The sequence below is a fragment of the Acomys minous genome (assembly GCF_964271855.1).
Source record: "Acomys minous genome assembly, chromosome: 4".
Lineage (NCBI taxonomy): Eukaryota > Metazoa > Chordata > Mammalia > Rodentia > Muridae > Acomys > Acomys minous.
The window spans coordinates 115,206,119-115,229,196 of record NC_140486.1 but is presented as its reverse complement, the minus strand read 5'-3'; the positions used below and the strand labels follow the sequence as shown (position 1 = coordinate 115,229,196).

General features: G+C 48.7%; 1 protein-coding gene across 1 annotated transcript in view; it reads right to left on the bottom strand.

The window, feature by feature from the left end:
- The window catches only part of RAMP1 (receptor activity modifying protein 1), a 47,136-nt gene extending 31,845 nt beyond the window's left edge, over positions 1 to 15,291 (bottom strand). The window contains exon 1 of the mRNA XM_084778618.1: positions 15,089 to 15,291. Coding sequence (XP_084634744.1) covers positions 15,089 to 15,140 — 52 coding nt within the window. The 5' untranslated portion in view covers positions 15,141 to 15,291. The remainder of the gene's footprint in view (positions 1 to 15,088) is intronic.
- Positions 15,292 to 23,078: the final 7,787 nt, after the last annotated feature.

Genomic DNA, 23,078 nt, shown 5'->3' with positions numbered 1-23,078 from the left:
GCAGACACTGGAGCATCCCCTAGGAAGCAAGCTTGTCCTATCATGGTCTAGGGTAAAGGCTGGGATAGGACTGCCTGAGCCTGGACAGGGTGCCCAGCATGGCTAGGGCCAATGCTTCTAAAGCTGGGACAGGGTGGCACTGAGCAGACCAAATTTCCTGGGAAGTGAGCTGGGTGTGGGAGCCCTCCTCACACGGTGAGAACAGACCCTGGACCACGTGTCTTGACAGTGTGGCTAAAGCAATGACAGTGAAGTCCTATGGTCAATTAAAAATAATTAAAAAAAAAAAAGGGCTGGAGAGATGGCTCAGAGATTAAGAGCACTGACTGCTGTTCCAGAGGTCCTGAGTTCAATTCCCAGCAACCACATGGTGGCTCACAACCATCTATAATATGATCAGACACTCTCTTCTGGCCTGCAGGTGCACATGCAGGCAGAACACTGTATACATAATAATAAATAAAGAAATCTCTAAAAAAAAAATCAACTAAATAGCACATAGGAGCCTAGTCCCCAGCAGCAAATGGAGCCACGAGAAGACTGATGGCAGAGCTCTGCAAACCTGGGTTTTCTCTCACTGCAGCTGGGCCTGCCACAAGGCTAGTACCTGCTGGACTGAGATTCCCCATAGGCATAGGTAGGTCTAGGCTGGATAGGCCAGGGTACCCTAGGAGGCTGTAGTCTCAGGAAGAGAGCCTGAAGATTGTGTCTGGACAGTGGGCTTAGCATAGAGATGGTCACATTTCTGAACTGGCACTAGTGAGGAAGGGATCTAGGTGGTGGGACACACCAGAGTCTTGAGAGAAAAGGGAAGTGCTGGGGACTTTTAGGAAAAGCTAGGGAGTAGGGGTGGGAAAAGCTGACAGGTGTAAATCATTCCAGGGAGGCACTTCAGAGAAAATTCAGAAGAACAGCCTTCAATGTGAGACTTCCACTAGGGAGGGGCTGTGGGAGGGGCCGTGGGAGGGGCTATGGGAGGGGCTGCTAGAAGTGTTCTGGACCTGATCCAGAGCCTGGGGAAGCAGAGAAAAGAGTAAGGCCCCGCCCCATCCCCCAGCAAGGTCCGGTACCCACTTAAATCCGTACAGCAACACAGTGTATGTATGCCAGACCACATGGGTACAGTGAGTGCGCCTGGGGACCTCTGAGCCAGCTGGGCACACCTGGTGGTTATGCCAGCATCAGGGGAGGCTGGGGAAGGGGTAACTTGCCAGCCCTGTCCCACCAGGATGCCCCGTGGAAGCCTTCCTGAGGCAGACAGGAAGCACAGGTATACATCCCCACTAAGCTCCTGGGGCTGGATGAGCCCCTCAGCCCCATGTGAGTGCCAAGGGTCCTCTCTCCACTTCCTCCCTATACTTTATGGCTCCTGGCACCCAGACTCACCCTATGCAGCACCTGGCCCCTCCTTGCATGAACCCCATGCCCCCAGCTGGCATCCCCACAGTTGCTGCCCACAGTTGCAGGAAGCCACCACACCCTTCACAGGCACAACCACATCCTGGGTACTAAGGGTGAGGGGTACAAAGGCTACTTTTTTTTTTTTTTCCTGAACCACTCTGCCATGTTTTCACCTCTCACTAGTTTCTGACTCACGCACCGGTTGTCCTCCTCAGGAGCCAGCAGAGCGGAGCATTTATTTTCATCAAATGCCTGAAATACCCACACAGGACTGTGAGGAAACACTGCTGGGGATAGAAACCAGGGTGCCTGGGACCACCATGGTACAAAGGACTGGCCAGAGAGGATCAAGGATGACTGTGGCCTTTCCTTCCTGTTCTGGAAGAGTCAATTTTAGGGCAGAGAAGAGGTTTCCTCAGGAAAGCTTCTGGGCGGCATGCACCAGAACCCAATGTGTGCTTATGCTGGCACCCAGGGGATCTTCTAAAGAGACCTGTTGTTTCCATACCCCCTGTGAAGGGGTCAGGGAACCAGGAGATGCATGCCTGTCCTGCAGAGATGGTCTTCTGTGGAGAGGGTCTCCAACAGGAAAAAGGGTACTCAGAGGCTGGGAGCCAGAAGGACCAACCATGTCCCCTTCACACTCCCAGGGGAATGCTGCCTCTGTACCTCCCCCGACTTCTGCCTTCCAGACCAAGATCTCCTGGCTAGTTGTGGTGCCTCCCTGGTCTGGCTGCAGAGCTGACCCTGCCCGACCTGGCCCTTGTACCTCCTATTTTCCTCAAGTTACCTCTCCACCTCCCAAGAGGTGGGCAACTGCTATAGTCATCCCCAACATCTTTCTGCTATACCAACCCTTTCCTGCCTTGGAGAGTGCAGAGCCCACGTCTGGATTGTGGTGAAGGGCAGCTCTGCAGGCAGAGAGCAGCTTCACTTTGTAGTCAGAAGAACGTCCTAATCTCTCTCTTCAGGGACAGGCAACATAAACAGTAAAACTGCCCCAAGCTTTAAACTCACCCTTTGGAGTCAAAGGGTCTATTCTGTGTGCTGGCGTTAAGGAATCACTGAGAACGGCTGCCTTCTGAAACCCGGACTGAGACAATAAGGCTCCTTCAGCTGCCTGTCAGGGCAGGCGCTCCCCTAAGCTGTGCATAACTTAAGAATTCGGGATTCCTGCTCCGTCTCTCTACTCCTGGCAAATGCCCCAACTGAGCACACGTAGCATCACACACAGATAGAAGCCACACAGATCTAGGACATCAGGAGTGGTGGTGCTGGCCACCATCCTGGAGTGTGCTTGCCTCAGAAGCTCTGGAGATGTGTGCACAGGGCCTCTCAGACAACAGCAACCCCCAGGGCTAGGATAAACATCTGTCCTCGAAGGCTCTGAGCCTATAGGACAGTCCCAGGAGCTGATGGTCTCTGGCATATTACAGTGATGCCCAGCAGTAACCAGGCACCTGGAAACAGACTTTGCCCCCCACTACCCTCCATGACAGATGGATCCCACAATGGAACTGGAGATGAAGGGAGAAAGGACATGCTGAGAACCATTCTCAGCACCATCTCTTTCCCCCCACACCAGGTCTTCAGGGCATCTTCCATCTGTGTAGGTGGCTCTGACAACCCTAAGGCTCATCCCACACAGTCCGGGAAGAACAAAGGGTTTCCATCGTTTGACACTAAGGTTGGCAACCCTGCTTTTTGAAGAGTTCTGTCTGGAATCTTTTACCTCATAGAGGATGCAAACTGTACATCTTGGCAACCCATGGGACTGTCTCGAAGCTAGACCACTTTCTAGGCCATGAAACAAGTCTTGACAGAGATAAAAGAGCTGAGAATTTTCTAGTATCTTATCAGATCACAGTGGAATAAAACTAGAAATAAATAACAAGATAAATCACAGAAGCCTCGCAGTTGTTCAGATTGGAACAACATTCTTTTACATGTTTGGCTTCTAGTCCCAGCACTTGGGGAGGCAGAGGCAGTTGGGTTTCTGGGAGTTCCAGGCCAATAAGGGCTACATAGCAAGGCCTGCTAAAGATAAAGTAAAACTATAGTCCACTTTCCCTGATGAAAATGCTCAATAAAATACCTGCATATAGAACTCAAGAACACACCAAGAAGAGTATGTGCCATGACTAAGTTAAACCCCAGGATGTAAGCTTGGGTCAGCACATGCAAACCAACAAATATCACACAACATAGAAACATGAAATCACCCCATCGTCACAGGAGAGGCAGAAAAGGCTTTTGAGAAAGTTCAGTGTTGCCTCATGAGGAAACTAAGCACAGGAGTAGATCGTAGACTGAACACAGAAAACTGCAGACAGGGGACTGAGAACGTTCCCTCCAATGTCAGAGGAGGTAAGGATGCCTACTCTTTTTTATTTTGTGTCTGTCTGTGTGTGCATACCCATGACATGTGAAGATGCATGCATTCAAAGCGTTCACTCTTGTGTGCACGCATGTATATAGCAATAATTTTGAAAGGCTATCAATTGAAAGCAGGAGGACAAGAGAAGGGGGAAAGTAGTGTAATTCTATTTTAATTAAAAATGTGTAAAAAGAACCTTTAAAAAAGATCCAAAGAAGAAGAGGCAACACCACAGGCCTCCAGAACGTCCCAACGATAGGCGGCAGTGGAATGTTCCAGCAATCAAGGACTTCAAAGGAATAAATCACAATACAGTCCCCGACAGAGTGCAATTCCATCCACATAGTAATGGACGGTGCCTTCAGGACGGCTGCAGTGAACAGTAAAACCAGAAGACAGCGATTGCTGGTGAGGACGAGGCTCTGCACTGCTGGCAAGAGTGTGGGGTGGCGAGGCTGCGGTAAGACAGCACAAAGGTTCCTAAGAGATTCAAAGATAAAATTCCCATGTGATGCAGCAACCCCTCTTCTAAGCAAGTATTAAAAAAAAAAAAAGGCAGGGACTTAAAGAGGCATTTGCACACCACGTGACTAGCAGGAACCAAGACACTGGCCCACATTTCCTTAGATGGAGAAATAATCAGGATGTGGTATGTCCACACAGTGGAATTCTATTTGGCCTTCCAAAGGAAGGAGAGTGTGACTCACACTATAATCTAGATGAATCTTGAGAATGGATGCTGAGTGGTAAATGCACATGATTCTATTCCATAAGATACCACTGTAGTTAAAACCATAGAGATAGAAAGTAGAGCAGTGGCTGCCAGTGGCTGGGAGATAGAGGAAGAGGGAGTCAGAGGTTAGTGTTTAATGAGGACAGCGCTTTAGTCATCCTGGGGGTTTCTGGGCTGAAGACTCCATGAATGTACTTATGTTCATGAAAGTAAACTCCAGATGTACTTTAGGGAATTTGGGTTGGATGTGGAATCAACTAAGAGATATGCTTCTAGGCAGGTCTAGGGGTCGGGGTGGGGGTGGGGGTGGAGATTCTTTTGAAAAGGATTAACTGAGGAGAGAAAAGTCTGACCTCCAGAGTGGGAGCCTTCCAGCTGTGGCCCAGATATAAAGAGATCCTAGGGAAAAGTCACTGCTTACTTGCCCGCCTTCCCTTCTTGCTAGTACGTGCATCTACCCTGCTGCAGCCGCTGTTGCCACCATCTTTCACTGACATCAGACTCCAGTTTCCCTGGCTTTCCAATGTGGACTGAAGGCCCCCGGGGCTCTCCAGGGATTTCACAGGCCTTCCGTACCAGACTGGCAGGCTCTCAGCCTCTTCAGTGTGCAGTCAGCCGTTGCTGCGCTACCCAACCCACGTGGTGTTCGTCAATCTAGCAAGCTCTTTCATGGTATTTATTCATTCTATCTGTTACATTCCTCTAGAGAGCCGTGACTAAGACAAGCACAATTAAAAATAAAATGTCAAAAGCAATGTGTGGGCAGAGAAGGTGGTGCTCTGGGCTTCCTGCTGCAGGGACTGGCAGGGCTTAGATGTGCAAAGCTCGCAACTGTCTCCTGTGCACAAGGTTTAGTGACAGGAAGAGTGGCTAGTTCCTAAGCGTGAGGTCTACAAAGCTCACAGATCTCGGCAACCGAAGTGGGCAAGGACACAGAGAACTAAGTTTTTAAAGCTAACATAAGGAATACCTTACCCACTTGTAGGAGTGAGCATGCTCAGTCAGTCCTCTGCTTGGCTGAATTCTCTCAGGTTTTTGTCTGTCTTGTGCCCACTTCTGGCACCTTTGGAATTTTTTGTTTGTGGTTCCTATTTCCTCTGTAACACAGAAGGCATCTGGAAAGCAGTTTTTAAAGCTCCCAGTGGTTGGGAGTTTTAATCAAAGGGATAGAATCAACACAAACCTGCCATATTCTAGCTGCTCATGGCCATTGGCAAAAGTCAGTGTGTAGGGCTAAGGAGTCACCTCAAGGTCATTCCAAGTGGGGGCCATGGCAGATCTGTTGCCCCAAGCATGGTGTAATAAAACCAGTAAGTAATGACTGTCTGGGATCCCCAAAGCCTGATCAATAGGGGTTTAAAAAACTGTTTTCCAAGTGCCTTCTGTGTCCAAGGGGAACTAAAAAACCACAAACAGAACATTCTGAAGATAACAACAGTGAACACAAGACAGACAAAAGCTCACAGAATTGAGCTGAGCAGAGGACGGGTTGAACTCACTCACCCACACCCAGAGGATAAGACGGTCTAAGAAAATCGATCAGGTGATCTCTAAAGCTGACTCTTCAGAGGGAAGGGCACCGAGAGTGCTAAGCAATGCCTGTCCTGGTCCTGAAACATAAAAACACCAGCTCAGATGAGATCAGGCATGTTCTGGGTGGTATGGCCATAGACCACACTTGGGAGGCAGAGGAAGGTGGATCTCTGTGAGTTTGAGACCAGCCTGGTCTACAAAGTGAGTCTTGGACAGCCAGGACTGCAAGGGAAACCCTGTCTTGAAAAAGCCAAAAGTCAAAAACCAAAAACCAAAAAACCCAAACCAAAAACAACCACCACAAGACACCAGCTCACAAGACTGGACCAAGAAGGGTAAACACCCACGGGTATGGAAGGGGTTAAGGAAGTAACAGCCCACACAGGACTCCTGGGCCTGCAATGGACTTGTAGCTTTATCGATGAGGACATGCTATCCAGAAAATGTCACAGAAGAGAGAACAAAGGTGTCACCGTGCCAGAGTTTGGACATGGAATGTCCTGATGATGGGCGCTGAAGGGCAATCTCAGCAATGCTGAGGTGAGGCTTTTGGGTTGGGGATTCTGTTTTACTATCTTGGGGATAATGGCATCTTGGAAGGGAGCAGCTCCTTGGGGCTAGATTCTGTCCCTGGGCCCTTTCCTCCTCACCCTCTTTGGTTTCCCCTCTGCCATGAGCTGGACAGCTGTGTTTTATCACATGGGCCTCACCACCGCCCAGAGGTGATACGACCAAGTGACCACAGAGTGAAGCCTCCAAAAGCCTGTACCCGAATAAGTCCTTCCTTCTTTAGGTTGGTTTGGTCAGGTTTTTTTGTTTATTTGTTTGTTTTGTTTTGTTTTGTTTTGTTTGTGACAGGGATGAAATGTCAGCTGTGGTGGTGAAGAGCCCCACCCTGAGTGGCTCGGTAGAATAAGACATCTTCCAAGTGTCCTTTGCCCTAGATTCCTGGCATCCCCTGCCTTTAGATTCCCCTAATTGCAGGAAGGGCCAAATGGCCTTCATCAGGCAATAGAAAGAGATAGCCCCGCGGCTTCTCCTTGAGCCTTTGTAAACACCCAGCTATCGCAAAATTATCACTCCCTAGAACAGGCCCTTTACTCAAGAAGGGGCCGGGCTGTCACTTCCAAGAATGACCGAATGTTTACTTTAAAGAATGGTTGAATGCTTCCTTAATCCTCTTCATCCTCCCCTGAACACCTGGTTGTGGCTTTTTGCTTTAAAAAACAAAACACAACACAACATAGCCCCTCCTTTTGGGGCCACAGTAGCTCCTAAGCCTGTTGCTGTCCTAGCTTGCTAGAAGTCATTCCCCCTTGAGATGAATAAAGTCACTTTGTGGTGTACTTAGACTTCAGTGGTTCTCTCTTTTTTACTTGCGAGTCCCACAGACCCAATACTGGCTAGTTATATACCAATTTGACACAAGTTAGAGTCACTTGAGAAGAGGGGGCCTTAGTTGAGAAAATGCTCCCCAGCAGATTCACCTGTGGACAAGCCTGTGGGGGCATTTTCTTGATTCTTGATGCATTTTTGATTTAGAAGTGCCAGCTTAGTGTGGGCAATGGCATCCCTGGCTTGGTGGTCCTGAGAGCCGTAAGAAAACAGGCTGAGCAAGGCATGGAGAGCAATGGTAAGCAGCATTGCTCGCTGTCTCCCAAGTCAGTTCCTGCCCTGACTTCCCTCGATGATGGATTAGACTACAAACTGTAAGATGAAGTACACCCATTACTCACCATGTTGCTTTGGTCATGGTGTTTATGCCCGGGTACCCTATCCAGGGTCAGTTCCTCTGAGACTGAGGGATGATTGGAGACTATACTTGCTGCCTGAGAGACTAGACCACTAATGCAGCAAAGGGTTCAAATTGGAAATCTGAAGTATGGTTTCTACTCCGAGGTGGTGGCTTCTACATCACTGGGGTAAAAACAACACAAAACAAAAACAAAAACCCTGAGTCAAATCAGGGTTAAGTCAGGAACCACCTGCAGAATATGATGGAGGGAGGGCGAGCAATGGACACATCCCTAGGAAATCAACAGGTGTCACTACAAAAAAGATACAACACCCCCCTCTCCCCGCCCCAAGAAGCAAGACAGCTGTGGAAAACCCCTCCAAGGTGGTCAGCCATAGTCCTGGACCTCCAGGAACTGCCTCATCCTGCCTTGGTACCTAGGGTCAGAGGAGGTGCTGACATGGTTCATGTGGAAGGGAACCTCAGTCTGAGAGATAAAGCCACAGAGGAATAATGAATAAGAAACAGGAGACCCTTGGGCAGCTGGGCCCTTAGGAGCCGTGGTCATCCAGGAAGAGAGATGGCACTTGGTGGCTGTCTCTGTCATCACTCTCAGCAGGCCTGCAGGGCAAGCTTCTCTGTGCATGTTAATGGTCCTTCCTTAGTGTGACATTTCATCCGTGGAGAGATGGGGTATATCCTTCATCCTTTCGTCCTTTTCTATGAAGGACAGAAAGGCAGACGGTTTGCAGAATTACTGCCACAACCTACAGCAGAGGAAAGCGGCTGAGCCCAGGCCTCTAGTTCCCTGTGGCAACAAAACCAAAAGCCCTGAAGCCTGGGAGGCCATTCCTAGCTGTTGCTGGCATTGTGACTTCTTTGGGAAAACTTAGGAAAGGAGCTCAAACGAGAAACACAAAGGGAAGGGAGACACCACACAGGGCGCGCACCATGTCCACTGGGCCTCAGGACATGGCTCAGTAGGCAAAGGTGCTTACCACCAAGCCTGAGGACCTGAGTTCGGTTCCCAGGACCTACACGGTGGGAGGAGAGCATCAAATCCTTCGTCCAAGTTGCCCTCTACCTCCAGTTGACACATGTGCCTACGTGCATACACATGCAAGTGGATGAATACATTTTTTTTTAAAGTGCTGGTGTTTTTTTGTTTTTTGTTTTTTTGTTTTTTAGCTCAGGTCAGTCAGTTAGGAAGGAATTGAGGGAGCACATTCCATCTGTAGCAGCAGATGAGAAAAAGCAAAGAACACTCCAAAAGAGGAACCTTTAGGGAGGAGCCATTCCATGAAGCCTCGGCTGAAGATGCCACGGAAGGATGGTTTCTTGAGCAGAGGGTCTCAACCCCGGTCCTTTTTTGATGTCTAAGTTCAGCGTCACTTACCATTAAATCAGCATCCCCCACAAAAGGTCTAGCAGCTTAGAGGACATCACTAAAGAATCATCAACAAGCTAGGGTCCAGGTGAGTTAAAGGTTTACGTGGGGGTGGGAGGACCGCACCATTGGGCATCACCCCTTTCCATGCGTGACTCAGTTACCTGCTTTGATCCCCGCTGACCTGTCAAGGTGCTCAGTGGAGCCTGAGATTGTCTCACTGCAGCCTCCCATGGCTGCCGAGGCAGGAGAGCCTGTGGCCACTCTTTTCTCTGGAGCCTTCACTTCGCTCAGTGGACCTGGCCTCCCCTCTCCAGGCTTGTACAAAAGACGGGGCCTGTCTCCACCCACACTCTGCAGCCGTTCCCTCTGCCTGAGGCTTTGACACTGGCCTGGACGAGGCTACTGCCCTAAGTATCTTCCTGGCTGTGCCTCCTTTTTGTGAAACTTTGCTTAACACAGCTATGGCCTACCAGCTATGGCCCTATTTTCTAAGGGCACCTGCCTCCAGGCTGCATACATAAACTGTCACATTCAGCAAATAAATGACAAGATTCCCTACTCAATTCCAATTTAAGAGGATACTAAAAGTATGAAGAAGAGCCTGGCGGTGGTGGCGCACGCCTGTAATCCCAGTACTTGGGAGGCAGAGGCAGGTAGATCACTGTGAGTTCGAGGCCAGCCTGGTCTGCAAAGTGAGTTCAGGATAGCCAGGGCTACACAGAGACCCTGTTTCAAAAAAACAAAAAAACAAAAAAAACAAAAAAAACAAAAACCAAAAACCAAAAATATGAGGAAGCCCCCAAATATTGCATGATACATGTGTATACTGAAGCACTTGTCTGAAATCCCAGTTTACCCTGGGGCCCTTCACCACCAGCTCCAGCACCTGCTGGGGTAGCTCAGGGCTCTTTTGTTTTGTTTTGTTTCTTGAGACAGGGTTTCTCTGTGTAGCCTTGGCTGTCCTGGACTCACTCTGTAGACCAAGCTGGCCTCGCACTCCCAGAGACCCACCTGCCTCTGCCTCCCGAGTGCTGGCATTAAAAGTGTGCACTGCCTAGCACCCAAGGCGTTATAAGGTCCAGTCAGCATACATTTCCTTCAAGCTCCCATGGTCCTCTAAGTGCCATGGGAGCTGACCTTTCTAAAGTATAGCCTCGGAGGCTCGACAAAGTCCAGTGTTACTCTAAGACCAAGGTCTCTGCGTGGCCCTCCTGTGCTCAAGCTCCTCAGAGCTCTCCCAATGTCCCAGCTGCGCTCACCAGGTCTCCTCTTCATGGCCTGCTACACACATTTGCACTTAGTCACCCCCTGGGGTTCACAGACCTGGTTTTAGGAACTAGCTGACACTCAGCTTCACAGATGCACAAAGCCCTTCATGGAAGACGAAATAGTGTTTACATACGAACCACACACTGGTCAGCTTCCGTCTTCCTAATCTTGAAGCGGCGTAGAATGCATAATGCAGTGTAAATGCCATGGGAATAATTGTTATACTATATGTTTTCAATCTGCACGCTAGTTGCAGTGGTGTGTGTGTGTGTGTGTGTGTGTGTGTGTGTGTGTGTGTGTATGCAATGGTGTGAACATGGCTGTGTGGAGATCAGAGGACAACCTTGGATTGAGGCAAGGTCCGCTTGCCGCGCTTTTCTGCCGCATCCACCAGACTAGCATGTCTGAGAGCTTCCAGACTCCCACCCATGTCTCTCCTCCCGCCTCCCCTTAGGAGCACTCAGATGCCAGACCTTTGAGCTGTGTGGCTGGCTTTTATGTGGGCTATGGGAATTCAAGGTTAGGTCCTGTTGTGTAGCCATGCTTAGCCCACCGGAGCATCTCCCTGGTTCTGTAGTGTTTTTGTAGTTCATACATTTTTATTTTATTTTATTTTATTTTATTTTATTTTATTTTATTTTATTTTATTTTATTTTTGAGACAGGGTCTTGCTAAGTGCCATGTAGTCCAAGCTGACTGTTTTGTAATCCTCTGTCTCAGCCTCCTGGGTGCTGGGATTACAGGTGTGGGCTGCCATCCCCGGTTTAAAACACACACACACACACACACACACACACACACACACACACACACACACTTTGACCATGTGGCTGGTTGTAGCAGATACAGAGGTGAGGGCAGAGGGGCAAGTGCATAGTCAAAATGGGGCACTCTCTCCCTACCTTGGCACGAGGGACATTTGTCACAGGAGTGGGGCAGGTCGTGTGCTGTAGGGCACAGCTAAGGAGTTAGCAGAGCCCAGGCTTCTAGCCATTCTTTGTGTGACACTGTTCGACCTCTGAGCCATGGGACACATAGAAGGTCAGACTCTTGGCTCAAACTTGATGGGTTCCTGAGGTGGATTCCAACTGGGGCTTAAAAGGTATGAGGAGCACACCTGTTTCTCTCACTCCGGGATGAGAAGCCCATGGCCTGCAGACTGCACACTGGCAACTGCTACTCAGATCAGCCTGAAAACAGACTCACCTTCTCAAGGGCCCCAGAAGAAAACTGACTGTCCAGACTGTGACCATTCAAGTGGCCAGGGCTTGGCTAGTGTCCCACTGAGAGTCCAACCCAGCAGGACACATAGAATCTCAGAAATGAGCCAGGCATGGTGGCGCGCACCTTTAATCCCAGCACTCCGGAGGTAGAGGCAGGCGGATCTCTGTGAGTTTGTGGCCAGCTGAAAGGACCAGACAAACTCCATTTTGAAAAAGAAATTCCATTTTGTGTTAAACCTAGGCAAGGGGTGAACTCAGATTCCAAAAAAACCACAAACTAATCTAAACAGAAAAATATTAGCCAGGTGCGGTAGCTCACGCCTTTAATCCCAGCACTCGGGATGCAGAGGCAGGTGGATTGCTGTGAGTTTGAGGCCAGCCTGGTCTACACAGTGAGTCCAGGACAGCCAAGGTTACATAGATAAACCCTGTCTTGAAAAACAAAAACAAAGAAAGAAAGAAAGAAAAATATTCCCTAGCAACACAATCAGTTCACCTTGGGAAAGTCCAAATACGTGGCAGCAGGTGGTCTGGCACATAGCAACAACCAATTAGGAGAAGCCAGACCAAAGTTCTTAACACCCCCATGACTGCTTCAACCAATCTTTTCAATAGGTCAATTTGCCTCTACACCTATTACCCAACCACGAAACACTAAGGCTTGTAACTCCCTGCTTGCAGTTTTTCTGCCCAAATGCCATCCAATCATATACTGTAAAACCCATTTCTTTGTCTAAAACCTACAAAAAACCCCCTCTCAATTGAGACTCAAGGCTGCTTCCCTGCATCTGCTGTGTCAGTGCATTAGAGGGTGGCTCGGGTTCGAACCTGCAATAAAGACTTCCTTGCCATTGCGTTTGGACTTGGCTCTTGGGTGGTCTATTCGGGGAGAAATTTGGGCAAAATACAACTTGGTCTACAAAGTGAGTCCAGGACAGCCAAGGCTACACAGAGAAACCCTGTCTGGGGTGGGGGTGGGGGTGGGGGTGGGTCTGAGGGAGGGGCAGCAGAGGGTGAGCCTCTAGGGAGCCACTCCCTGTCTTGGCCTTTTCACTGGAACGCATACCACCTGTGGCACCCACGTCACACACTCTACCAGACGCCAGTCTAAGATCGATCAGAAACTATGAAACTGGTTCATCCTAGGGTATGTGTGGGGGAAATCACAGGAGACCTTTCCAATGAGCTGTTGGTCCCAAGTAAGACTTGCGTCTAAAACGTTTCCCTATGTTAGAGCTCACGGCAGCCAGCACGGATAGAAACACTGTTCCCCAGCCCTGGGCTGGACTGACAGTCCGAATGCAGACCCCGCATGCATTCAAGAAAGTAGGACAAACACCCAAGGATCCAACTCTACCTCCAAGTTCATGGTGATAACCAAACAGACACAGTGATTCAATAGTCACAGATCTGGACCCCATGGCTAGAGCTACATCCAGATAGAAACAGCGCTGCAGCTACACACTGACTTCCTGGGGCACTCATTTCACTTGAAGTTTATATATAGTTCAACAAGTTGTCCTGACTCCCAACCCTGCCCCCACCTTCTAGCATGATGGACATGCCTTCCCCAGCACAGAAGATCCAGGAGCTGACCCACTGGCATGCTCGCGAGTGAAGTTTGCAAAAACAGGAGCTTTGCAAAGCATTTACCAGCATTGTCCAAGCTGGTCTGCCTTGTGACCACAGCTCCTCTTTTCTGACTGCCAACGAGCCTTTTGATGGTTGTGCATGAAATTAAAAAAAAAAAAGCACGTGGTCTCATAGGAGATGTTTGACAAACAGAATAGCACACACAGGGTAGTCCGAGGGGAAAGGAAAAGATTTATCTGCTGACGTTTTGATAACTACCAAAAAAAAAAAAAAAAAGCCAGCAGATTGAATAAGAAAAGAACCAGCTTGTTTATAAAATCATCCCAGATTAAGATCTCAGTCCTGCAGATTAGCATACTTTTAAGGAAAAACAAAAACCCTTCCACGCAGCCTTGCAGGATATCAAAGTCTATCACCAAGGAGATCTGGCCAGTAGCAGGGCTCAGGAAGAACGGAGTGAGCTCAGCGAGCTCTGCTCATCCCAGCTGGCCTCCGAAGACATTAATTCACCGATAACCTCATAAAGTCCTGTTTGTTCTCCCAAGACATAACATCAGCCAGACCGCTCAGGGCTACGTCAAGAGCACAGGACACTGGGACTGCTAGTGGAACCCTTTTCCTGGTAAACACAGGAGGTCCTCACGTGTAGTCAGACATAGTGTTCTATTTACACAGCCGTCCAGGGTACAGACTCTGGTGCACTAATAAAGAACCTTTATTTGCTTATTCTTAAAAAAAAAAAAATTGCCCAACCAGCTCCCTGTCTTGCTAATACAGAGACGTTCATTTCTTAGGAAACCGAAGCTAAAAATCTACATTAAGCCAAAAGGATCTTAAAACAATATTATTCTAAGGGTTTTGATTTTCATTTGAGTTTAGTCAACACATATATGGAGGAAGGTCCACCTTCAGATTCCATTGCACAGAGCGAGATTTTTTTTTTTTAATGCAGACCTGGCACCCCTTGGTGAGATCTTCGCCACAAATGGAAGGTCTCTGGGTGCTGTTCCTGCCCATAGGCCACACTGCCCCAAGCTGTTTCCTTGGCAATAAACAGTGCCAGTGGCTAGCCTTTACCAGCACCAGAGCCTGTGTAGCAGGTGTCTCTGACCAACACCATGGGTGTGGGAAAACACCACAAGAACCATTAAGCCACAGGCCTTTCCAGGGACACTGGACTGACTGTTTTGCTTTCATTAAAAGGTAGCTGTGTACCTGAATTATATCCAACAGATGTGGCGGCCTAGGGTCCTGACCAAATTCTCAGCGGTTTACACACAAGGGAACTCAAATGGGCAGTTTCTTGTTGGTCACCCCTAGATTGCAGTTTAAACAAAACCCCAGCAAGTCTGCCGCCTCTAATTTTATCAGCCACAAGTGCGAAGTTAACAAGCCAACAACAAAACCTCCGTGGAAATCACAGACTCAACAAGCAACCGCTGTAGGTGACAGTCAGGTTTCCAGATGTACCTAGTGTCCAGATCTCTAAACTGGCTCTGGCTGAAGTCGAGCACATCCCTAAGCTACTGCTGGCTCAGGGAGCTTGCATCAGTTTGGAGAATTTGAAGTGTAGGCAGGGGATCCCTGCGCCCCATCAATCCCAGAAAGGAAGCTGCCCCGTTGTTTGGTCAAAAGTTGCTGGTGCCTTCGGAAGACCGGCTGGGTGATATGCCCACGCCATCTAGTCTCCGTATCCTCGATAGGTGGTGCAGCCCCCGGCATCACCACTCTGCTGTCCTGGTGGAGCCCACGCCCTGAGTAAGGTCAAGGTGCGTTCAGGTGTTGCCCTCCCGGCCCCAGGTCACCACCAGCGCTGCAGCCCGTGGCTACTCACCCAGCAGCAGCCAGAGGCCGCGCCGCGGGAGGCCCCGCAGGCCCAGGGCCATGGCAAGCAGAGCCCCGCCGTCCCAGCGCCTTGCCGAGCTCTGCGCCCGCTGGAGACGCGCCGGGGGCGGGAGCTAGCGAGAGAGGCCGCGCCCGGCCCACTGCAGCTCCTACGCGCCCGCGGCTGTCGAGGGCGGAAGCTGGCGGGCGGCACCTGAGGCTGGAGACGCAGCTGGGACTAGAGGGGAGCCTCCTGGAATGTCTGCAAGGCAAATGGGCTTGGAGGGTCTCCAGGTCCGCAGACCCGGCACCTCGCTTGGAGGGCTGGGTTCCGCAGCTATCCTGTGGTCTGCTCTGCAAACAGCCAGTTGTCCCATCTCCTTTTCTATGGGGTGCTGGAGTGGTGGGGACAAAACCAGCCCTGCCAGTGCCTGCAGGACAAACAAGGAGTGGCGCGCCCCAGGAAGGATGGCCAGTGGGAACCAGGCTCCTTGGAGGGACAAAGGTGCGCTTATCAGCAGGTGGTGATCCATAAATAAATACTGAACTTAGGGGAAAAAGGACTAGGCAGAAAGGTGACAACAGACTTCCGTTGGGGTTGGCTACTAGCCACGACTGCACACAGAATGGACCCGTAGTGTTATTATGGGCAAGAAAGGCAGTGTAACACTGGCATGCTGGGAAACCTGGGGCAGATGCAGGCTACAGGGTACGGCCTGATCTAGAGTCATGGAGGTAGCAGCTCAGACAAACTGAACCGGTCAGCACTCTCGAGGCGTCTCTGGTAGCTGGACGACACCCTGCACCTGAGCAGATAGATTATCGTCTGGCTCTATGCAAAGGCAGAGGCTTCATTCAGGGCTGGGCCATCTTACAATGCTGCGGGGTGACCAACATTCCTCAGAAGGGAACAAGGCTAGGGGCTGCTGCCACCTTCTGGCCAAGTGCTCAGGACCCTTAACAGCAAGCTGGTGTTCATCCTGAACAAACACTTCTGGGATCTGCATACCTGCCCCAAATGTCCTTAAGTAAGGGGACATGGAAAAGCAACACATTCTTTTGGCTTGGCTGGCCCTTCGTTGTGAACCTTACGAAGACCTCACAGGAGGCCAGCCTCCTCTTACCGACAGACATGGGACAAAGGAACAGTAAGGAATCTGGAGGGCAGCTCTCCTTGGCATGTCTGCAGCTGAGCATCCTGGCTAATTGCCATGAGTCTCTCCCAATTCACACACACAGGAGGCAACTCTGATGCCCCGGCCCTAGTGGGGATGCCCTCTGACCACAGGCTGGCCCCTTCAAGTCTGAGATTTTTCTCACACTTCTAATTGGTAATCATCAGCATTAGATTTCCCCTCCTCCACGGAGGGCCAGGTGCTGACACTAGGTTAACCGCCTGCAGGAGGAAGAGAGGCTAAATGCTTGGCGGCATTAATGGTGGAAGTAAGACAGTTTACGGGTTGATACTACGTCTTTCGTGGACACAGTTCTCACTTGTACACTGCAAAGGAACTACACCTCAGCAGTGTAGCGGACAGTGTGGGGAACCCCAAGCATAGGAAATCAGGGCAGCCTGGGACTGCCTACTGAGTTTCCAGACCACCTTAGGGAGAGGAAAGCCAGAGTCTAGGGAACCAATCTAAGTAACAGAAAGGAGACTGCTCTGAGGGCACAGCTGAGATAGAGCCAGAGTACCGGCGTCACACTTGTGTGTAGAGGTGAGGAAAAGAACCAGAGCTCACACAAGTCTGGAACCGTTAGGTTCCCACCAGCGTAGAAAGGAAACAAAGAGCACACAGAGCAGCAGAGAGCAGCAGAGCAGGGCTGCCTTGGGCATCAGGAAGAACAGAACCGCTGCTCCAGTGCAACCTGACAGAGCTTGACAGCAAGCGAGCCACGGCACACCCTGTGACCGCTGCATCCACAACAGGGCTATTAAAAAAGAAAAGAAAAGAAAAAAAACAGCAGAGAACTGTGGCCTGGCTTCAGGTGGCCTAACATGTGACTGTAGTCCAGGAGAAGAGTGTGAAATACACCTATGCGGCTATAAACCCAACAATAGCAGCAGCCCCCAAATGCAACAAGAGCCACGAGGAAAATGTGGTAAGGTACAACACATGCAACTAACACCAGCGACAGCTCACAGTAGCCAGAGGACAGGACGCAAGCCAACAAGGCACATCTTCAAGCACAGGTGGCAAGAGTACCAACTGTTCTGAGTTTGCTGCTCTGCACAGGAGGCCAGACTCTGGCCACTGTCACTATGGGTCATCAGCTCTAAAGCACAGCTGTTGGATAAGGACTGAGCAAACGGCATCTTGGGAGCGCTCAGCTTCAAGCATCAGTTCGTTATCAAGCCCCTCAAGGGAGCTGCTGTTGAATCTCAAACGCTCAGGGCTTGCAAGCAGCTTAGAGCTTTACTCCCTCAAATGCACCCAAGGGAACAGCATGACCCCTCAAGAAGTAAACTGTCCATTCGACAGAGAATGAATTGCTGAGCCTCACGGGGACAACTCAAGAGCTGCAAAGTAACTAAGTCAAAGGGAGGAATCACGGGCTCTGGCTGTTCCTGGTCCAGCCCACTCTTTATCAGCTAAATACTTGGCAGAGAGCAGAGACAGACTGGGAAGAGCTCCCAGACAGGAGACAGGCACTGGCTAGGGGCGGACGGGAGATATGGAAATTTGACCAGAGAGCTGACATCTTAATGATCTAGACATGAAAACAAATGTCCTAAAACCCTGGAGCTGAACAAGAGAAAAGTCAACTCTATCTAGACCTACTATAAATGACAAGTGAAATTCCACACATGTAATGGAAGGGACCCTACACACACACACACACACACACACACACACACACACACACACACACACACTTACAAATGCTTATGTGGCAACATGTGCCTTTAATCCCAGACCTCAAGAGGCAGAAGCAGGTAGATCTTCCCGAGTTCAAGGCCAGCCTATTTTACATAGTAAGTTCCAGGCTAGTAAGACTCTTGTCTCAAAGGAACAAAACCTCAAAGAAACCAAATGAATGCTTGACCATATAAAAAATACATTAATGCATAGTTATACAAGGGAACAAGAGACACTAATCTGTCAGTTCAGAAAGTCTTCTGAAAAAGGAGTTACATTTTGAAAGGCTAAAGAAAGATCAAACAATCAAAGTGCTTTCAAAGGCTGTACGCCAATTAGTGTTCTCATAAGACGATCGATGGTTTGAAAGCTACAACGGCCTGTGTACAGACTACAGCTGGAGAGAGAGAAGGCAAGTGTGAACCATGACAACGGCCTGTGTACAAACTACAGCTGGAGAGACAGAAGGCAAGTGTGAACCATGACAACGGCCTGTGTACAGACTACAGCTGGAGAGACAGAAGGCAAGTGTGAACCATGTTTACAGAAAGAACAGACATGCAAAGCATTGTCAGGAACATACGAGGACACAAGCACCAACTGTAACCATCGAACAAACACAGGGCACGTGGCCCAACAGGTACCCACCCAGTTCCTAGCTGTGGCTTAGGAGAGCCTCAGACACTGAACAGCAGTGAGTGCCCCATGTGGCTTTCTAAATGCTGCTCTCCTAGAAAAGAAAACAACTTCTTGGAGCAAAAGATACACAAGACAACCCTGAAAGGTCCTGTGGTGGCAGAAAGCAAGCATCAGAAGGATACAGAACACTGGCCTAACACGAGCAGCGTACGACTCAGTCACTGCACTTTAACTCATAACAGTGGCTTCACACTGTTCTAACAGTGCTGAACCGGAGAGAAGAGTACATGCAGAAGTGATGGAGAGCCACAATCCCCATTACACAGACACACACAGACACACAGACACACAGACACACACACACACACACACACACACACACACACAGAGCAAGAATTATTCCCAGCAAAATGTAGCGATGGGTCCTAGAACTGGAAACACAAAGTTTAGATTCTTATAAAGCTTCAAAGAACTCCCTCAGTTACAGAAGAAAGACAACAGCTTTTGACTGCAGTTTTTTTTGGGGGGGGGTGGGGAGACAGGGTTTCTCTGTGTAGCCTTGGCTGCCCTAGACTCACTTTGTAGACTAAGATGACCTTGAACTCACAGGGATCCCCCTGCCTCTGCCTCCTGAGTGCAGGGATTAAAGGCGTGCACTACCATGCCCAGCCCCCTGCCTGCAATCTTCTTACCTGAGTGGTCACCATAACACCTGTGGAGATGTGCTGGGCTGAGGAGACAGGCTTCCAAGTTTAGTCACCAGTGCATGAACAGATGAAAAAAAAAAACATTCTACAGACTAGCTAACAAATGTCAAGCTCAAAAAAAAAAAAAAAAAGCAGCACTGGAGAACCACCACAGGCAGGATGGGCTAAAGGAAACAGAACAGCAGCTGAGAGACAGACAGTGGCGAAAAGCATGATTTCCCACACCGAGATGGCAGGTCACAGTCACAGCCAGCTATTACTCCAGTCCCAGATGCAACACACTCTTTTGGCCTCCATGGGCACCATGGGCACAAGTGTCGGCACACATGCCGACAAAATACTCATACGAATAAAAACAAAAAGTTAAAAGAAAAAAATAACCAAATGCAATGTGGGATGAAGTACTTGATAGTGGAACAAGACAGAACAAGGAGGAAAGACAACACCAAATGAGGTTGTCTGTGTGCAACAGGGTTAATTCCTTCACTTTTAGTTATCGAACTGAGGCTATGTAAGTTTACTTTAAAAGCGGTGTGAAGGGCATACACTCTGGTTTTTGTTTTTAAATCTTTATTTATTATTTATTTATTTTTGGTTTTTCGAGACAGGGTTTTTCTGTGTAGCCTTGACTGTCCTGGACTGACTTTGTAGACCAAGCTGGCCTTGAAATCACAGCAATCTGCTTGCCTCTGCCTCTGAGTGCTGGGATTATAGGCGTGTACCACCGTGCCTAGCTGGGCATACACATTTAATTTTTTTTTTTTACAGCTTTCTTCTAAAGTTATCATCACTGAGAAAGTTAAACATCTACTGAGCATTAAACATGGCCTTGTGTGCCTAGGTCCCAGTTTTAAAAACCTTTTTCGTTTTGTTATTTTGTGTGTGTAGCTGGTTGCCTGTTTATCTGTGCACCACTTGCGTGGCCTGGTGCCTGCTGAGGCCGGAAGAGGCTGAGATCCCTGGAACTGACTACAAATGGCTGTGAGCCACTATGTGGATACTGGGACTCAAACCTGGTAGGTCCTCTGCAAGGACAGCCAGTGCTCTTAACCACTGAACCATGTCTTCAGCCCCTTCACAGTGCTTGTTAGAGAACACTTCTCCTGGGGGTGGCAACCCTTCCAATCTGACACATGGTAGTGTTGGAAGTATTTTAGAAAGAGCCCATGTAGCTCAATTTGCCGTGGCTCTTCAGTTCTGCCCTGGACAATGAGCCTCTCACTCTCTGTCCCCTCTCTTCTCATGGCTTCCCCCAGTAGCAGACTTAGAACAGGAAAGCAGACCTCAGTGCTTGGAGCTTGCATTCCTATATAGGATATAACTAAAGACTAGCCCTAAGCATGATAAACAAAAGCCATTTCTAATAGTCAATGTCCATAATATAAGTAAGGAAATATTCTCGGGCCTGTGAGCCCCAACTGTCACCATGTTATCAGAATGTGAGCTCTGTCCTTATTAGCAGCCAGAAGGAAGTTTACCTAACTCAAGACAGCTCTCAGGTAGCTTTTTCCCAAGTCTCAAAACAGAGGCAAAGACAGGATCTGAAATCACCTGGAGGTGGGTCTTAGGCAATCATGTGAGAGGGAATTTATCATCTGGGCTACTTATGGATGGGACCTTCCTGGGCCAACACCCTGGAGGGGTAAAACGGAGAGCGTAGGCTAAGCAGTGTCTCCTGACTGTAGAAGTCATGTGACCAGCTGCTTCAACCTCCTGCTGCCTTGACTTCTCACCATGATGGCCTGTCCAAACGTGAGCTGGAAGGACCCTTCATCCGTCCTCTGCTTCTTCAGAGTACTTCATCACAGCACCAGGGAAAGGAGCTTGCTGCTTTTGATTGCCCGTGGGTGGGCTGCCACCACAAACCTAGCGGCCTAAGCCATCCAAGGTGTCACACTTAAGGACGTGGAAGTCTGACGTGAGCCCACAGGCACTCCCCAGGCCTCGGCAGTGCTGGAGGTGACTGCAGACCTCAGCTCCTAGCCTTTCTAGCCTCAAAGGTAGTAAGTGCAAGACTAGTCCTTGCTGCTCCTGTCTCCTCTTCTGCTATTTTACAGTTTTGGTTGTGAGCCTAGCCTGTAACGGCTGAGCCATCTCTCCAGCCTGCTATTTGAAGAACTCATGAAAAGGCTGAGCCACACAGGCAACCCAGGATAACTTCCCCATCACTGGGCCAACTGATCAGCTTGTGTTCACACAAAGGACACATCCTCGACAAGTTCTGAGAAGGATGACAGGGCATCTTACAAGTCCAGTCTCCTGCCTAGATGGTAAACTTTCTCTGACTCTCAAGATAAAGTAATGCTGGGGCTAGAACTCGAGGCCATTCTCATGGGAGGCAAACACCCTACCTTGAGCTGCCCCAAGCTCTAACACTCTGAACCAGGCTTCTGCCTAGTAACGAGCAGCAATGGTCAACTTGGAAAACACTGGCTGGGCACAACTTCTTTCTAACAAAGCCACACGCTATCCACTCTCTGTCTCCTAAGACCAGAGTCAGCGGTGGCAGGCCAGCCAGGGTGGAGTTTTAGTCCTTGTGACAACAGTAGGAGACTGTTGGCTGAAGTAACGAGGTGCTGCTCTTTGTTCTTCCGATGCCAGCTAGCAGCACAGAAAAGCTGTTCTTAACAACACTGAAACACATAAGAATATGTGAAATTTTGCCTTTGAAGATATTTGGAGATATTTGATGAATTTTTCCCCTTCTTGGTCAGTCTTTTAAAAACTCAACAACAGGGCTGGAGAGATGGCTCAGTGGTTAAGAGCACTGTCTGCTCTCCCAGAGGTCCTGAGTTCAGTTCCCAGCAACCACATGATGGCTCACAACCATCTATAATGAGATCTGTGCAGCATACAGACAGAACACTGTCTATGTAATAAATAAATAAATCTTTAAAAAACTCAACAAGTATAATTACATATCAGAAACTTTAGAATCTAAGTAAAAATCGAGTTTTCATTTGAGATTCCAAAACATTCATAAAGAACTATTCAAGTTTCTTTTTTAAAATTTACTTTAAAATTTCTTAATATTCATTTTACTTCATGTGTTTTGCCTACATATATATGTATGAATGTATATATGTGTGTGTGTGTGTGTGTGTGTGTGTGTGTGTGTGTGTGTGTGTGAGTATGCACAGTGCCTGCAGAGGTCACAAGGGGTTATAGATTCCTTGAAACTGGAGCTAGGCATGGTTGTGAATCTATGTGGGTGCTAGGAACCAAACCTGGGTCCTTGGCAAGAGAGCAAGTGCTCTTAACCCTGAGCCCTCTCTCTCCAGGCCTCAAGTTTCTAAGCTAACGTGTGAAGAATCTGACACTGGTGTCTTGAGAACACTCTGGTACACAGAAGTTGTCAGATCTTTACATCTAGTTATCAGAAACAACTTCCTAACTCAAAAACTCCTGAATAGTATTTGAAATGATGTTTCTATATTTTCCCCAAATGAAATGCAGTTAATTTTGTCATTATGTAAAGGCATATATAATATATAAAATACAAACCTCTTCTTAACAGATTTATAGCCGGCAGTGGTGGTGCACAATTTTAATCCCAGAACTCAGGAGGCAGAGGTAGGCGGATTTCTGTGAGTTTGAGGCCAGCCTGGTCTACACAGCAAGTTCCAAGACAGCCAGGGCTGTTACACAGAGAAAAATCTGTCTTGAAAACAAAACATAAGAAATAAAAAAGCCTAAGAGATTTATATTTGATCATTCTTTAGAAACAAATGACTACAGGTTTGATAATTTCTCCAAATACATTAAAGATAATGTCTAGTTTTTATCACAAAGC